We start from the raw sequence: 14,045 nt of genomic DNA on the forward strand, positions 1-14,045 counted from the left end.
CTCTGCCATGGTTTCCAACAACTAGTATTCAGAAGCATTTCTGCTTCTGACCTATGTTCTGTGTCACACAGACCACAAGGCATGACTGGTCAGATGCTTTAGCTTTGGTTAAGAAGTTGTTCAGGCCTGTTCTATAGAAACTGAAGCCCCAGCCAGGAGGTGATGTGGCAGGCCTATGTTAGTTCCACAAAATCACAGTCCTAGAACAGGCAGAGATGTTACCTTCTTTAGATCAACTTCCAAGCAGAAAGCCAGATGACTGCAGAGGTCTCTAGGCCAGCTACTGTTGGCTTGGTCTCAGAAGCTTTCTAGTTCCCCCTTTTCTCGCCGTGGGATCTTATTTCACAGTAGGCATTGCAGGGCTTCCTTCTCCACTCCTGCTCATTTGCCATGCTCTCTCAGCGCTGCAAGATGAAGGCCGTTCTGTCCCTAGAGCTTGCACGTAGAATGGATTTTATGGCCTGTTGCCACTTGCCTAGTTTGTTTTGTTGCTTTTTGTAGGCCTTCTTTTTCCCTCTTCAGGGAAGTGCATGGTATTCCCTTCCTTGACCGCACTGCCTGCAGTAGATGTAGAACAAATCCAGCTTTAGACCTGTATTCTGGTGGTATGTGGGCATGTTCGTATTTCAACGAAGTGATGAGTATGTTTTATTTCCCGGAAATCTTCCATATATGGCATGAGTAGGGAAACTAAGGTCTGGGGGCCAGATCTGGCCCAATCGCCTTCTCAATACAGCCCGCGGACGGTCCAGGAATCAGCGTGTTTTTACATGAGTAGAATGTGTCCTTTTATTTAAAATCCAGCTCTGGGTTATTTGTGAGGCATAGGAATTCGTTCATTCTTTTTTTTTCAAAATATAGTCTGGCCCCCAACAAAGTCTGAGGTACACTGGACCAGCCCCCTGCTGAAAAAGTTTGCTGAGCCCTGATATAGGGGGATTACATAGTTTAGGTTGCAAGTGGTGGTTTTGCCAGGACAAAACTGTAAGGTCCAGAGCCCTGCTCAGCAAACTGAGCAGGAGGGCCCCCTAACACAACAGGGCAAGCAGTGTCTGTTTAAAATAAGAGAAGTAGTACACTCCCTCTAAAGCAGGAGTACTGAATCTTTCCTGGCCTGAAGGCCACATTCACCTTTGACCAACCTTCTGGAGTCCACATGCCAGTTGCAAAGGTGGACATAGAACTCTTGCACAAGCACCCTCACATGCACACACAGACAGACAGACAGACATTCAGGCACACAGCCACCCATTCCTCAACTGATCCATGCAGCTACGCTGAGGAGGGGGTAATGCTTATTACCTTCGCTCTGCTCATGACATGATTGATCTAATGACCAGGAATGCTCATCAGGTTGCTGCATCCCACTCACTCCAGCACAGCGTCTGCTTTCATTAAAATCTTTTTGCAGTTGCTGTTGCCAAAATCAGCGGGGTCTTGCAGTGGGGTTGGTGGGGGGTGTCCAGAAAAAAAATATATTATGAGTGGGGGAGACTCACAAATCAAAGGTTAGATCTCCTGATCTAAAGAGTGCCCCCCATGAAACCATTAAGTCCAAAGTCTCAAATTACCCGACTGCACCCCCAATCACAAGTTGCCCAAATAGCTGAAATGCCAACTTGCCAAGTGTTTCCCCCTTTGCTTTCGGGGTTTATGTGACACTTCCGCATGGTCTGTGTGCTTCACTGCCACAATAGAACGTGGCAGTGATACATGGCATCATTTCTCTCCCACCTCCCCACCATAGCTGTCAACGTTTCCCTTTTTTTAAGGGAAATTCCCTTATTCTGAACAGGGTTCCTTGCAAGAAAAGGGAAAAGTTGCTAACTATGCTCCCCACCCCTGGAAACATGAACAGGCATGGGGAGGTGACCGTGTGAGGAGCAATCACCTTTCATCAGGCACCTATAATATAACGGTCACCTGCTGTTGTTGCTCTTCTGTCCATTTCCCCCAGATCCTGTGTGGGAAGGAAATCCCCCGCTGGGTGAACCGCCTGGCCTACTTCAGCTCCTGCATTCCCTTCCTGCAAAGCTGCCTGCCCAAGGAATGGCTGACTCCAGCTGCCCTGCAGAGCCACATCAGCCTCGGCCTCCACAAGGAAGAGCAGGGAGACACCACCGACGAGGAATCCCCGTCCACTTCCGCAGCGGCCTCCGCCTCAGGCCCTTCACGGACCTGCAGACACACAAGAGTCTGAACTGTGCCTGGAGGAGCCGCCCTGACCAGCCTCTGCCTCTGCCCCATTGCCTGGTCACTTGCCATTGACATCCTTCTCCGAGGACACTGGACAGCCTCGCCTCTCAAGGAGAAGATGAACACCCTTGCCTCTTTTTTAAAGGACAGCTTGTTTCTCAGCCGCGTCACTCCAGAACTCCGTCAAAGAGTGTGGGGTTTAAGCTCCTGAGGCTAGGTGGTACTCTTTGATTTTAAATACACAAAACGAAACAAAAACTGCTGGAATCATGGGGATGTGGCACAGCAGGCCTGAAGGGAAGCCACACGGAGAAGTCCCTTACCTGGGACTCTTTTAATCCCCTGCCTCTTCCAGCAGTGAACACAAAAACACCTTCTCTTCTGTTTTTCTGAGGTGGCAACTTACCCATAGTGCACCTCTTTTAAGTACCAAAATCAGAGCTTACCTTTCTCACCCCAAGACCAGCAACAAGCTCCAGTTAATTCTCTTATCTCCTCAGTTTTCTTTCTTTTTGTCATCACTAGGTTCTAAAAACCATCTGAAGGATAAATGAAAGGTGCTGCCCTTCTACCGCCGCAGATTATGATTATGATTATTATGATTATTTTGTGAGTTAGAATATTGTATAAGAGACCGAAGGACTTGTTACCCTTCAACTACAATAGCAAAATTAATCTAAAAAAAAATTTATGAATGTGTGAGTCTGACTTTTTATTTCTTTATTAGAGCGAGTGAGAGGAAGACACACAATAGTCAAGTTTGTAACTCCTTTCTGAGCAGAGGTTCTCAGGCCTTTAAATCCAGGGGTTTGATCTCAGGTCTTTAATCCGGGAACCTGTGTCCCTCTAGCTGTGGCTGGATTATAACTGCCAATGCAGAGCTAGCTACCAAAACAGAGTCACAGCTCCTATTTAAGGCTCTGACTGAGGATGACTGCAAGTATAGTAACTTCTGAGATAGGGTCTCATGAAGCCTTCAGCCTGAGCCCAGCATGGAGCTGTCCTGAATACGTACCTAAGCGGGGGCCGGTGCTCACAACAGAACAAAAGCACCACTTCTTAAGACTTTCTTTGTAGGGAAATGTTGCTCCACCTGCACTCCCCACACAATCAGGTCCCAAGTTCAATCCCTGGGATATCCAGATAGTAAAGACCTCTGTCTAAGACTGGCAGTCAGATTACACTATACAGTGGTACCTTAGTTGTCGAACTTATTCCGTTTCGGGAGTCCATTCGACTCCCGGAACAGTTTGAAAACCAAGGTGCGGCTTCCGATTGGCTGCAGGAGCTTCCTGCACTCAAGCGGAAGCTGTGGAAGCTGCGTCAGACGTTCGGCTTCCAAAAAACGTTCGCAAACCGGAACACTCACTTCCGGTTTCGCAGCGTTTGGGAGCCAATTTGTTTTACACCCAAGCTGTTCAACAACCAAGGTACCACTGTACTGAGGTGGCTAGACCAATGGGCTGAAAGCAGCTGAAAATATGTTAGGTTTGGCTTTATTTTTATTAAAAAAAGGTAAGGCAAATAGAACTGTACATTCCAGAGGCAAAGGTGGGCAGTTCCTGTGTACAGAGAGCCAGTGTGGTGTAGTGGTTAAGAGCGGTAGTCTCGTAATCTGGGGAACCGGGTTCGCGTCTCCGCTCCTCCACATGCAGCTGCTGGGTGACCTTGAGCTAGTCACACTTCTTTTAAGTCTCTCAGCCCCACTCACCTCACAGAGTGTTTGTTGTGGGGGAGGAAGGGAAAAGGAGAATGTTAGCTGCTTTGAGACTCCTTCGGGTAGTGATAAAGCGGGATATCAAATCCAAACTCTTCTTCTTCTACAGCAGGTTACCTGCCAGTCATGCAAAAGCCATAGGTTTCATATATATATGCACTCATGCATGCGTCACCATCCTCCATCCAGGAAGGAAGAGGTAGCATCACAGTTCCAGGGCACATTCCAGCCAGGCAAAAGCCCTTGAAGAGCGTGTGCAGCATGGCTCCTGGGAAGGGCCCTGAGAGCTGAACAGACAGAACTAGAAGGCCACATTTGGCCCCAAAGCCGAAGGCTCCCCACCCCTGATTTATATAATGACGTGTTGGTTCCTTCCCTCCAATCCTTTCCCTAATCATACCTAGCATAGTTTTGTTCATTCCCAGCATTCCAAAATGTCCTTTTCTGTGAGCTTTGTACTGTGACCCCCCAATATCTCGATCTTTGACAAAGTGCTTTAAGCGAGACAAAATGCCGTCTATGTAGCAGCTCTGTTGGTGAGACCCCTTGGTCTCCACTGCTAGTTACACCACTGAGACGCCTTATGTGAAGACTGCCAGGTTTTTTTGCAAATCAAATCTTCAAATGCTAACAAGAGCCCATAAGATGAGATGCAGTGGAGGAGTGGCAAGATTGCAAATGGTCCAAGGCAGCCCAGGCTAGATAGGAACAAAGTAAGTTGCCTTCCACCAGGCCTCTAGTTCATCTTCCTCAGCATGTGTGGGGCAGTGGCAGACTTTGGGTTTTTAAATTTCAGTGGCACCCTGTGCAACGCCAAATCCTACCCTCCGGCTGCCTTTCATCTTCTTTGATTTTTCATTGTTGCAGCATTCCTTGCAGTGCCCTCTTACCTTGATACCCAGTGTGGATGAAATGGTCACACACTCCTAAATCCGGGGGCAGGGAGGGCAGGAGAGCAGGGAAGTCTAATTGCTCCAGCGTAAATTCATGAACTGACAGGGTTCTTACTCTGTGCCGTTGCATTAAATACAAGCCTGTACAAGCTTCATTTTCTTTCAGGGTGGTAAAGGTAGGGTTTCCATACGTCCAGAATTTCCCGTTGGAAACAGTGTCCTGGTGGAAATCGCTGAAATCTCCGGGGAAATCCAGACGTACGGCAACCCACGTCAAAAGTGTAGATTTTGGCAAATTTCCTTAAGAAATTCATGATGGGTTTTTTTTTATTATTATTATCACTTTTTGAAATATGGCAACCCTCGTAAAGGGGTTTCAGTCTGAGTGCATACTAGCCCCTGGGTGCAGACATCAGTTACTGCTCAGGTTCTGATGTTTAGAGAAGGGCCATTGCTCAGCCATGGGGCATCTGCGTTCCATACAAGGTCCCAGGTTCAGTCTCTGGTATCTCCAGGTAGGGCTGAGAAAGACATCCTGCCTGAAACCTGGAGAGCCACTGACAGTGTAGACAATACAGTGGTACCTCGAGTTACAAACGCTTCGGGTTACAAACTCTGCTAACCCCAAAGTAGTTGCTCCAGGTTTCAAATTTTGCCCTAGAATGAGAGTGGAAATCACACGGCGGGAGCAGCAGGAGGCCTTATTAGCGAAAGCGCGCCTCAGGTTAAGAACAGTTTCAGTTTAAGAATGGACCGCCGGAACAAATTAAGTTCGTAACCTGAGGCACCACTGAACTGAGCTTAGGTGATCTGACTTAGTATAGCACAGCTTCCTATATTCATAAATCCTAAAGCTTCTATTTGTAGTACGAGGTGTGTCAAAAAATGACAGATGAATCTTGATGGTGGACTGGGATTTTTTAATTGAAAAAAATATTTTTAATACTTATAATCCAACCATAGGTTCCGAAGTGGAAATACACACACACACACACACACACACACACACACACACACACTGTTAGGCTTTTCAACTTGTGAGAAGGAAACATTTCAGCTGCCCTGATAGAACAACCCCCTTCTTCTCCCTCTTCATTCCTGTTCCAGTGGCTTTCCTGATCCCCTTGATCCATCAGAGGGTTTTTCAGTAGAGGTGGGATGGCCATCTGTCATTGATGCTTTAGATGAGATTCCTGCATTACAGGGGGTTGAACTAGATGACCCTCAGGGTCCTTTGCAACTCTAAAATTCTAGGATTCTATGAATTTTGTGGGGCACGGAGTGAGGGGAGGAGGGGGAAAAACCCTGATGTGCAAGCAGAAGTCCTTCTACAGAGCTTCTGCTGATGGGACTCATTGATGCCACTAACTTCAAAAACTGAAAATGTAAAACAGCAAGAAGGCACAAATGAAATATAATAGTGGCAGCAAAAACATAAGCGTGCCCAATTCACTTCAACCCTGCCCAAAGAACCTGGGCAAAGAGGTACGTCTTCACTGGGTGCCAAATGAAAATCATTGTGGGGATGAGGCACTCCTCAGAGGGAGGCCGTTCCAAAGGTCACTGCAAAGAAAATTCACCAGCAGGCCTTCACCACAAACCTCATTACATGCAGGAACCACTCTCAGGGCTTCCCCTGGAGATCTTTGGGCAGGTTGGTCTAGAACAGGCATCCCCAACCTGCAGCCCTCCAGGTGCTTTGGCTTACAACTCCCATGATCCCTAGCTAACAGGACCAGTGAGCAGGGATGGTGGGAATTGCAGTCCAAAACATCTGGAGGGCCGAAGGTTGGGGATGTCTGGTCTAGATGGAGCCATTCTTTCAGATATTTGAGGACCAAGTCATTTAGGGCCTTAAATGTCAAGATAAACACCTTAAATTGGTCCTAGGAGGAATTTCCAGGAAGTCGGTTCTGGAGATAGCTGGAAATTCACGTCCTCATGGGCTTCAACTCCTGTAGCCTGATCTTGGCAGTGTTGCAGTATACTTTACTCATAAGTAGGGGTGGGGTGGAAATTTGATTTTGTTTGCATTTTGATGAGCAACCACCTAAGTAGCATACTTTGAATCAACACGCAAACAAAAGCGCAAGTGTGCTTTGAAATTCACTCTTCTCCAAATTCTGTAATGCAGTTCTCCAAGCAAAGATGCATATAGTAGGGAAATGTTTTTTTATAAACATGTTTACGCTTATGAAAATAACATGCAGAAATGGACCATACTGGAGAAAATGTCTTGCAAAATGTGTATATTAGTCACAACTGAGTCCTGAAAATGTGTATACTAGTCCTAACGAATTTTTATGAGGACTTTTTTTTTTTAGTTGCAGATTGCTGCAGAAATGTGGAGAACTGTATTTAGGATCTGTCCAAGCAAATCATGAATTCTCAATAAACAGGCCATCTGGAAGTGACCGCAGTCTCTGAGGAAAATGGAGGCTATACTATATACGGACACACACACACACACACACACACACACACATACACACACACACTGCATAAGCTCTCCAATATAACCTCCTTTCTGTACAACACTTAGAGTTATCTTTTTATACATTAAGTGGTATAGAAGTGGTCTAAATAAATTGTCTCTTAAAAAAACAACGCTATCTGAATTAGGAAGTAATTATTAGACTGAATATGAGTTGACCCTCTGCCGTTGCAGATGGCCATGCCCAGAATCAGTCACATGCTGTTTTTTCCTGTGGCTGTTCAGGGTTGCTGACTCCACATTGTCTGCCGCTCTCTGTTTATCCTCCAAACTGGCACCGCACAGTCTTTTCCTCCTAAGTTCATTGAACAATATTTATGTGAATCAGCATGATGGTGATTGTCATTATTTTGAAATTCCTAGAGCTGCTCTTCAGGGTGGGAGGTGGGGATTATGGGGCTGAGTTGCCCCTTTATTGCCCTGGAGAGTTGGCAGTCGTTGAATGCAACATCCTCTGACATTCCCAGGTCTCACTCTCTGCCAACAAACAGCCATGTGACCTGCATTATGTGAAATGGCTTGTTACGCATGGCTTTAGTCCTGCCTGGGTGGGGCTGAGGAAAGCTTGCTGCAAAATATCCACTTGGAAAGAGGCATCTGGGGTGAGATGTAGCAGCAAATTGTTCCTAGTATCATGGCAGGCATTCATTGGCTGAGTTTCTGTTCTGCATTTGATTGCAAGGCTTTTTGTTTAAAAAGACAATTCTTTACATTCTGCTCCTGGTAGATACCATTTCTCTTGTCAAGTCTGAACTCCATCTACTTTCTCTTTGCTTGTTTTCTGTATTTTTATGGGTGTTGTCATTCTTTAAGAGCTCAGTCCTATACAGTGGTACCTCGGGTTAAGTACTTAATTCGTTCCAGAGGTCCGTTCTTAACCTGAAAATGTTCTTAACCTGAAGCACCACTTTAGCTAATGGGGCCTCCTGCTGCCACCACGCCAGTGGAGCACGATTTCTGTTCTCATCCTGAAACAAAGTTCTTAACCCGAGGTACTATTTCTGGGTTAGCGGAGTCTGTAACCTGAAGCCTATGTAACCCGAGGTACCACTGTATATGTCTTTTCTAGCTCTACAGTTCTAGGATTCTAGGATTCTATGTTGTAGGATACAACTGCAAAAAAAACCACCGGTCTGTGGGGGCCCATAGTGCTTGCATTGTTTCAAGGTCTTTTGATTTGCAGTTATTGACTGGAAAGTGGGGGGGGGGGTCCAATAACATCAGCTGTCCTGCCACCAAAAGCCATTAGAAAGAGGGGGGAAATATATTTTTTTGCAATTTGCTAAACAAAAGCCTAGTGATTATTATCTCTTCACTTTACCCGATGCAACATTAAATTCCCATTATTGCTGCATGTATACATAGATTTATTTGGTTCAGTTACACACACAATCACCTCAATTTTATTTCTACCCTTTTGTGCCCTGTGGTGCTATTTATTTTTCCTCTTCTGCTGTTGTATTTGTATTTCAATCACTCCAATCAGCCATTAGCATGAACAAGATCAGTTTCCGGGGTGATGTGATGGTGTCCGGACCAAAGTGACATTTCATTCTTTAGCTCCCTACCTTGTATATTGCCAGCCTTGGTTCATTTAGAAAATGGATGTAATGTACCTACCCCTGTGCCCTCACTGACCCTCAAAAGTATACATTCTGCCAGCGCAGAATGCGAAATGCTTGTCAGTACTCAAAGTGCGTTTTTCAAGTGGGCCTCATTTAGTTAACTTGTGCATGCAAAAATCAGGGAGCTTTTGGTAAACATGATGAGAGGCACTTAAGAGGCAGCTACCAAGGCTTTCAAAAAAGATGAAGAGGAAGTTGCTGCTGAATCTAACAGAGACGCCTTGCATTAAAACAGAGATGAATCACCTGGTGTCAGCGTACCTGATCTAAGAATCTCAGGCTGCCATCCTATGCCCTCTGACCTAGAAGCAATAAACTAGAGGTGAATTTTGAAATGCAGAAGCTCATTGTGGCAACACCCATAGCCATGCTGACAAAGGAGAAACCAAAACTGCAGGCAGCTTTGTTGATCATAGCCCAAGAGTACATCATCAGACATCAATATCCCTATATCTGTATGCTGCATCTCTCTCTCTCTCTCTCTCTCTCTCTCTCTCTCGTGTGTGTGTGTGCTCAGCATGACACAGCATGTTGGCATCCATCTGTCTTGAAAGACCATGAAAGAGTGTGCCATCAAGGGTAAAGTCAAACCATTGGAGAGCCACAGTGCCTGCTGTGGCTGTAGAGAACACTACAAGAGAGACGTGTTTTGTTGCAGCTGGGGCAGATGAAGTTGTCTGGTTTTGCTGTTAACAGATGCCTGTGGGAAGCAAGGTATCATTCTCGCACTTGTGTTCCTCAGTAACTGGTACTGAGGTATACGGAATGCTATTCTAACCACTATCCTGCACTGAAGCGTGTATCAGGCCCGTATTGTGGTGGACACTGGTGAAAACACTGGCCAGTTTTAGCTGGGGAATTGGACAATGTTGAGTGTATGGAGCTAACTTCCTCTGGGTGTCTGCTGCCCTTGCACTGGTAAAAATATAGATAACAATGCATACTAAAACATTTATCAGAAAATAATTTTTATGAGCTGGTTTGCATCAGTTTCAATTCTGAATGATGGTAATAGCCCCCCATGTCTGACAGAAGAATCATAGAATCATAGAGTTGGAAGAGACCACAAGGGCCATCGAGTCCAACCCCCTGCCAAGCAGGAAACACCATCAGAGCACTCCTGACATATGGTTGTCAAGCCTCTGCTTAAAGACCTCCAAAGAAGGAGACTCCACCACACTCCTTGGCAGCAAATTCCACTGTCGAACAGCTCTTAAGAAGAGATTGCATACATGCTCTGTGACAATTCAGTGGAATGATCCAGAAGCCAACTGAACAAATTGGAAGAAATTTTGAAATGGAAAACTTCTGACATGCCTCCTTTCAATAAGTCAGTCACTTTCCCTTGGAAAGAAGCCTTTATGGTATATTAGATTTAGTCACTCAAGCAACTTACCATTTCTTGACATCTGTGCTCTGGTTAGTTGTAAGGAAACATTCTCTGCTTGCTTTTAGTATCCTCTCTTCATCTTTAGGTGAAGACACCTTAAAGAAGCAGCAGTATGCAGATGCTGGGTGAAACGAACAGCTGTCACATTTTCACCTGATCTCACCTCAAAGGGTCCTCAGCCGGACCATACTATTTTTGGAGAAGAGTTTGGGTAATTCCCACCCTCTATTTTTGAATATGTAGAGACATATTTGTGTAATCATTGTTTGATTGGATTCTCCATAAAAAGTGACTGGGTGATGGCTTTTCCAAACGAAACACTGTGTGGAAGCAACCATAGCTGTTTTGCTGTTTCATGGGTGGATTTGTCTTTTTAAAAAGCTTTAGATAAACTGCAGAAATTATGTGTTGTACTTGCCCCTCTGGTTCAAGGCACATGAAGATCATCCAGAGAAAAGATGATGGGCAGCCTAATCCAATGCATGCTGTACAATAATGTGTTTGAAGAAGGCCTTTGGTATTGATACCAGACTGCAGTCCTGTTCTTGCTGCAATGCAGCTGAGTGTTTTCTGAGGAGTTAACAAAACAACAGGGTTGATTCTGAGCTGCTTATCTCTATCCTGGCTATAAAAGCTATTTCTACCCGCACTCTTTGGACTAATGTGTCCCCTCAAAGCACTAGTGCTTGACTGCTTATGGCTGTCTTAGAAATTCAATGGGAGATAAAACATAACAGTTATCTTTAAACTACATGACTGATCTTAATGAAATTTTCCAGAAGGTTAGATCCTAGGCCCTTTCAATTTTCCCTAACAGTTCTGGTTTTAAGACACTTAATGCCTTTTATTTGCTGTTTTATATGGTGTGGTCTTTATTGATGCTTTTTTTTTGGTTCTGTTTAATTTTATTGTTTTAATTATGCAAACTGTCGTGATTTTTTTTTTTTTAATTGATGGGAAGCACAGAAGTTCTTTAACAGCACAATCCTGTTTGTCCATTCAGGAATAAGCCGCACTGTCCATTCAGGAATAAGCCGCACTGAGTTCAGTGGAACATACTCCCAGGATAGTCTGTATAGGATTGCAGCCTAAAGTCATGTACATGTTACTATGGACTCCAGCGTGTTCCCACCATTGGTGTTTGAAGCTGAGTACACATTACGTTAGCCACAATCCTTAGGCATCCTATAGCTTCTTGAGAATTACTCCTGTTTGATGCGCTTTCCTTCAAATCAACTTCCATCCAATTAGAAAACAGAAGCTACAGTTTAAGCTAAGGTCTGTACATACTCAGGCAGACAGCTTCAGTGAATTAGAGTTCAGTGAATTGGGGGAACAAACCAGGTACTGGATATTCCTGTCCTCTCTCTGGTCTGTACAGCACCTTAAGAAAAGATGAGGCTTGTGGCTTGCTGTTGTTTCAACACAGTTCTTTTTCTGTGCAGATTACTGTGATAGACCCTTTATGTATTTAAGGCATCAACAATTTTGTGTTAGTGAGTAGTAATCACATTTGTATATGATGTTGCAGTGTTGCTACTCTTCATCCTCTACAGTTCTATATTTGCTGTACAAAACAAACAAACCCTACAGTGTTTGGAGTATTATTATTATTTAACCACTGGTTTATTTTGAAACAGTACAAATCTATAATATTCATTCCTGGAATGTGGCTGGTGCTGGTGTCACATGCTGGCAGCTTCTAAGAGCTACAAGTGAGAGCTGAGTGCAGGGTGGGGATGAAAGATGGACAAAACTGGCTAAACCAGGTGAGGGTAGCCGATGGGTCTCAAACCCTCCATGAGTCAGGAACCTCCCCTGCATGCGAAGACAAGCTCTGGCAGATTGAGCACACAAGACTAATAGCGGGTCCAACAGTCAAGAAGGTGATTTCTGCACGTGCTGTAGAGGGAAGTGAGGGGCAGATGGGGCTCGTCAACCTGGGAAGGTAGCCCATCTAGGAGAAGGAAAGCTCTGATCCATATCTCTGCTGCCTTGCGGGATATCTTCAGGACAACAGAAGGCTAAGGAGTAAACCCTACATAAATATGGAGTGGAATCCCTAAGACTGTTGGATGGTGCCTTGTACACCTCCTTTGGGCAATTCCTGCAGCCAAGCTGGTGCCACACGTATTGCTCTGCTTTCCTTTAGACCACATCAGCGAGGCCAAGGGGTGTGTGTGTTATCATCTGGGCAGCCCAGGACCTCCATACACACTGCCCAGGCTTGCACCCCAAGGAGATCACTTTGGTGCTGCTAACACAGCAGTTTGACTTCGCCCCCAGAGATGCACTCCATTGTCTCTTGTGACAGATGGATGCCAACAACAGCAGGACAATTTAACACTCTCCTGATTCTGTTTGGTGCAGAGCTCTGTATAATCCAGAAGCCTGCAGGGAAGACAGGATTTCATTCCATTTTTAAAATACAGTGGTACCTCGGGTTACATACGCTTCAGGTTACAGACGCTTCAGGTTACAGACTCCGCTAACCCAGAAATAGTACCTTGGGTTAAGAACTTTGCTTCAGGATGAGAACAGAAATTGCGTGGTGGCGGCGTGACGCCCCAGTAGCTAAAGTGGTACCTCAGGTTAAGAATAGTTTCAGGTTAAGAACGGACCTCCAGAACGAATTAAATTCTTAACCCAAGGTACCACTGTAGCTGTTAATTCTCTGCAAAATAGCAGGGAGAAAAGGCATTGCTTTAACATTTGGTATAAAGAATATGCCATCTAGTGGATAAACGCAAGCACAGTGATCAAATCTGCTTTGCCAATTTTAAGATGGTCGCATTACCGGGAAAGGGGGGGCTGTGTCTAGGTTTGGGCATAATAGCTTTAAAAAACGGCTTTCTCAGATCTATTTTCCTTTCGCAGCCTCTAATTTAGTATGTCATTTATTCATTCTTTAAGGCTAGTGTCACTGCTGCCAAGCATATATGATGAGTTTTTGAGACAGAATACTGTATAGCCCACCAGCCAGCTTCATATACAGATATTAAAACATATAGAAAAAGAAACACTGAGATAATCTGCTTGGAAACACCACCCATCAGATCTGGAAGTCCCAATTTCTAATGAGTACATGGGACTTCTGTTTACACGATGGTGTACAACTTATAAGTTTGATTTGTTCTGATTTCTTATGCTTAGGGTAAAGATCCGAAATAACCCGTCGTCCGCACGGCGCCAGCATATGCTTTAAATTAGTTTATACGTTTGTGGTGTGCTGAAATGTGCTTTCAGGATGGAACCAATTAGCCGCGAAATGATTCGGTGAAATCGAGGACACAAGCAGCACTAATTACTAATTATGTCCTTTATCTGTCTGCCTCCAAATTCGGGGAAACTGGACCCGTCGAATTTCTGCCTGCCAAGTCCTCCTCCCGTCGGTTTCAGGCATCTGGACCGCTAACCGGGTTCCCATTCGAGGAGTGCCTACGAGTGGAAATTTTTATTTTTATTTCCAACCCCCCCCCCCCCAAACCCTCGTTTCCCTTTTTGCACGTCGGAACTCGGCTGCTCCCGGCTTCGGGATCCGAGGGACCAGCGTTTCGGTAGGACGCCGGAAGCGCTGCAGGAACGGCCTCCCCCCCCCCCTCCGGGCCCAAGAAGGCGAGATACTGGGCCGCTCCAGCCATGGTCGGAATGCGAGCGCTGCGGAAGAGCAAGACGCTACAGTATGGAGTCCCCATGATGGTGAGCGGCGGGCGGGGGGAGGGGGCGGAGG

General features: G+C 45.4%; 2 protein-coding genes across 4 annotated transcripts in view; both read left to right on the plus strand.

The window, feature by feature from the left end:
• LOC309353042 (deubiquitinase DESI2-like) overlaps window positions 1–4,767 on the plus strand; it is a 46,450-nt gene extending 41,683 nt beyond the window's left edge. Inside the window, exon 5 of the mRNA XM_081882004.1 lies at window positions 1,958–4,767. Coding sequence (XP_081738130.1) covers window positions 1,958–2,200 — 243 coding nt within the window. The 3' untranslated portion in view covers window positions 2,201–4,767. The remainder of the gene's footprint in view (window positions 1–1,957) is intronic.
• Window positions 4,768–13,565: 8,798 nt separating this feature from the next.
• Window positions 13,566–14,045, plus strand: part of COX16 (cytochrome c oxidase assembly factor COX16) — a 51,298-nt gene continuing 50,818 nt past the window's right edge. The window contains exon 1 of one of the 3 annotated variants that reach the window (XM_081882032.1): window positions 13,566–14,014. In XM_081882032.1, the coding sequence (XP_081738158.1) occupies window positions 13,955–14,014 (60 nt within the window). In that variant the 5' untranslated portion in view covers window positions 13,566–13,954. The remainder of the gene's footprint in view (window positions 14,015–14,045) is intronic. The other 2 variants (XM_081882030.1, XM_081882031.1) reach the window with 2 other exon arrangements.

The sequence above is a fragment of the Podarcis erhardii genome (assembly GCF_964252035.2).
Source record: "Podarcis erhardii genome assembly, chromosome: 1".
NCBI lineage: Eukaryota > Metazoa > Chordata > Lepidosauria > Squamata > Lacertidae > Podarcis > Podarcis erhardii.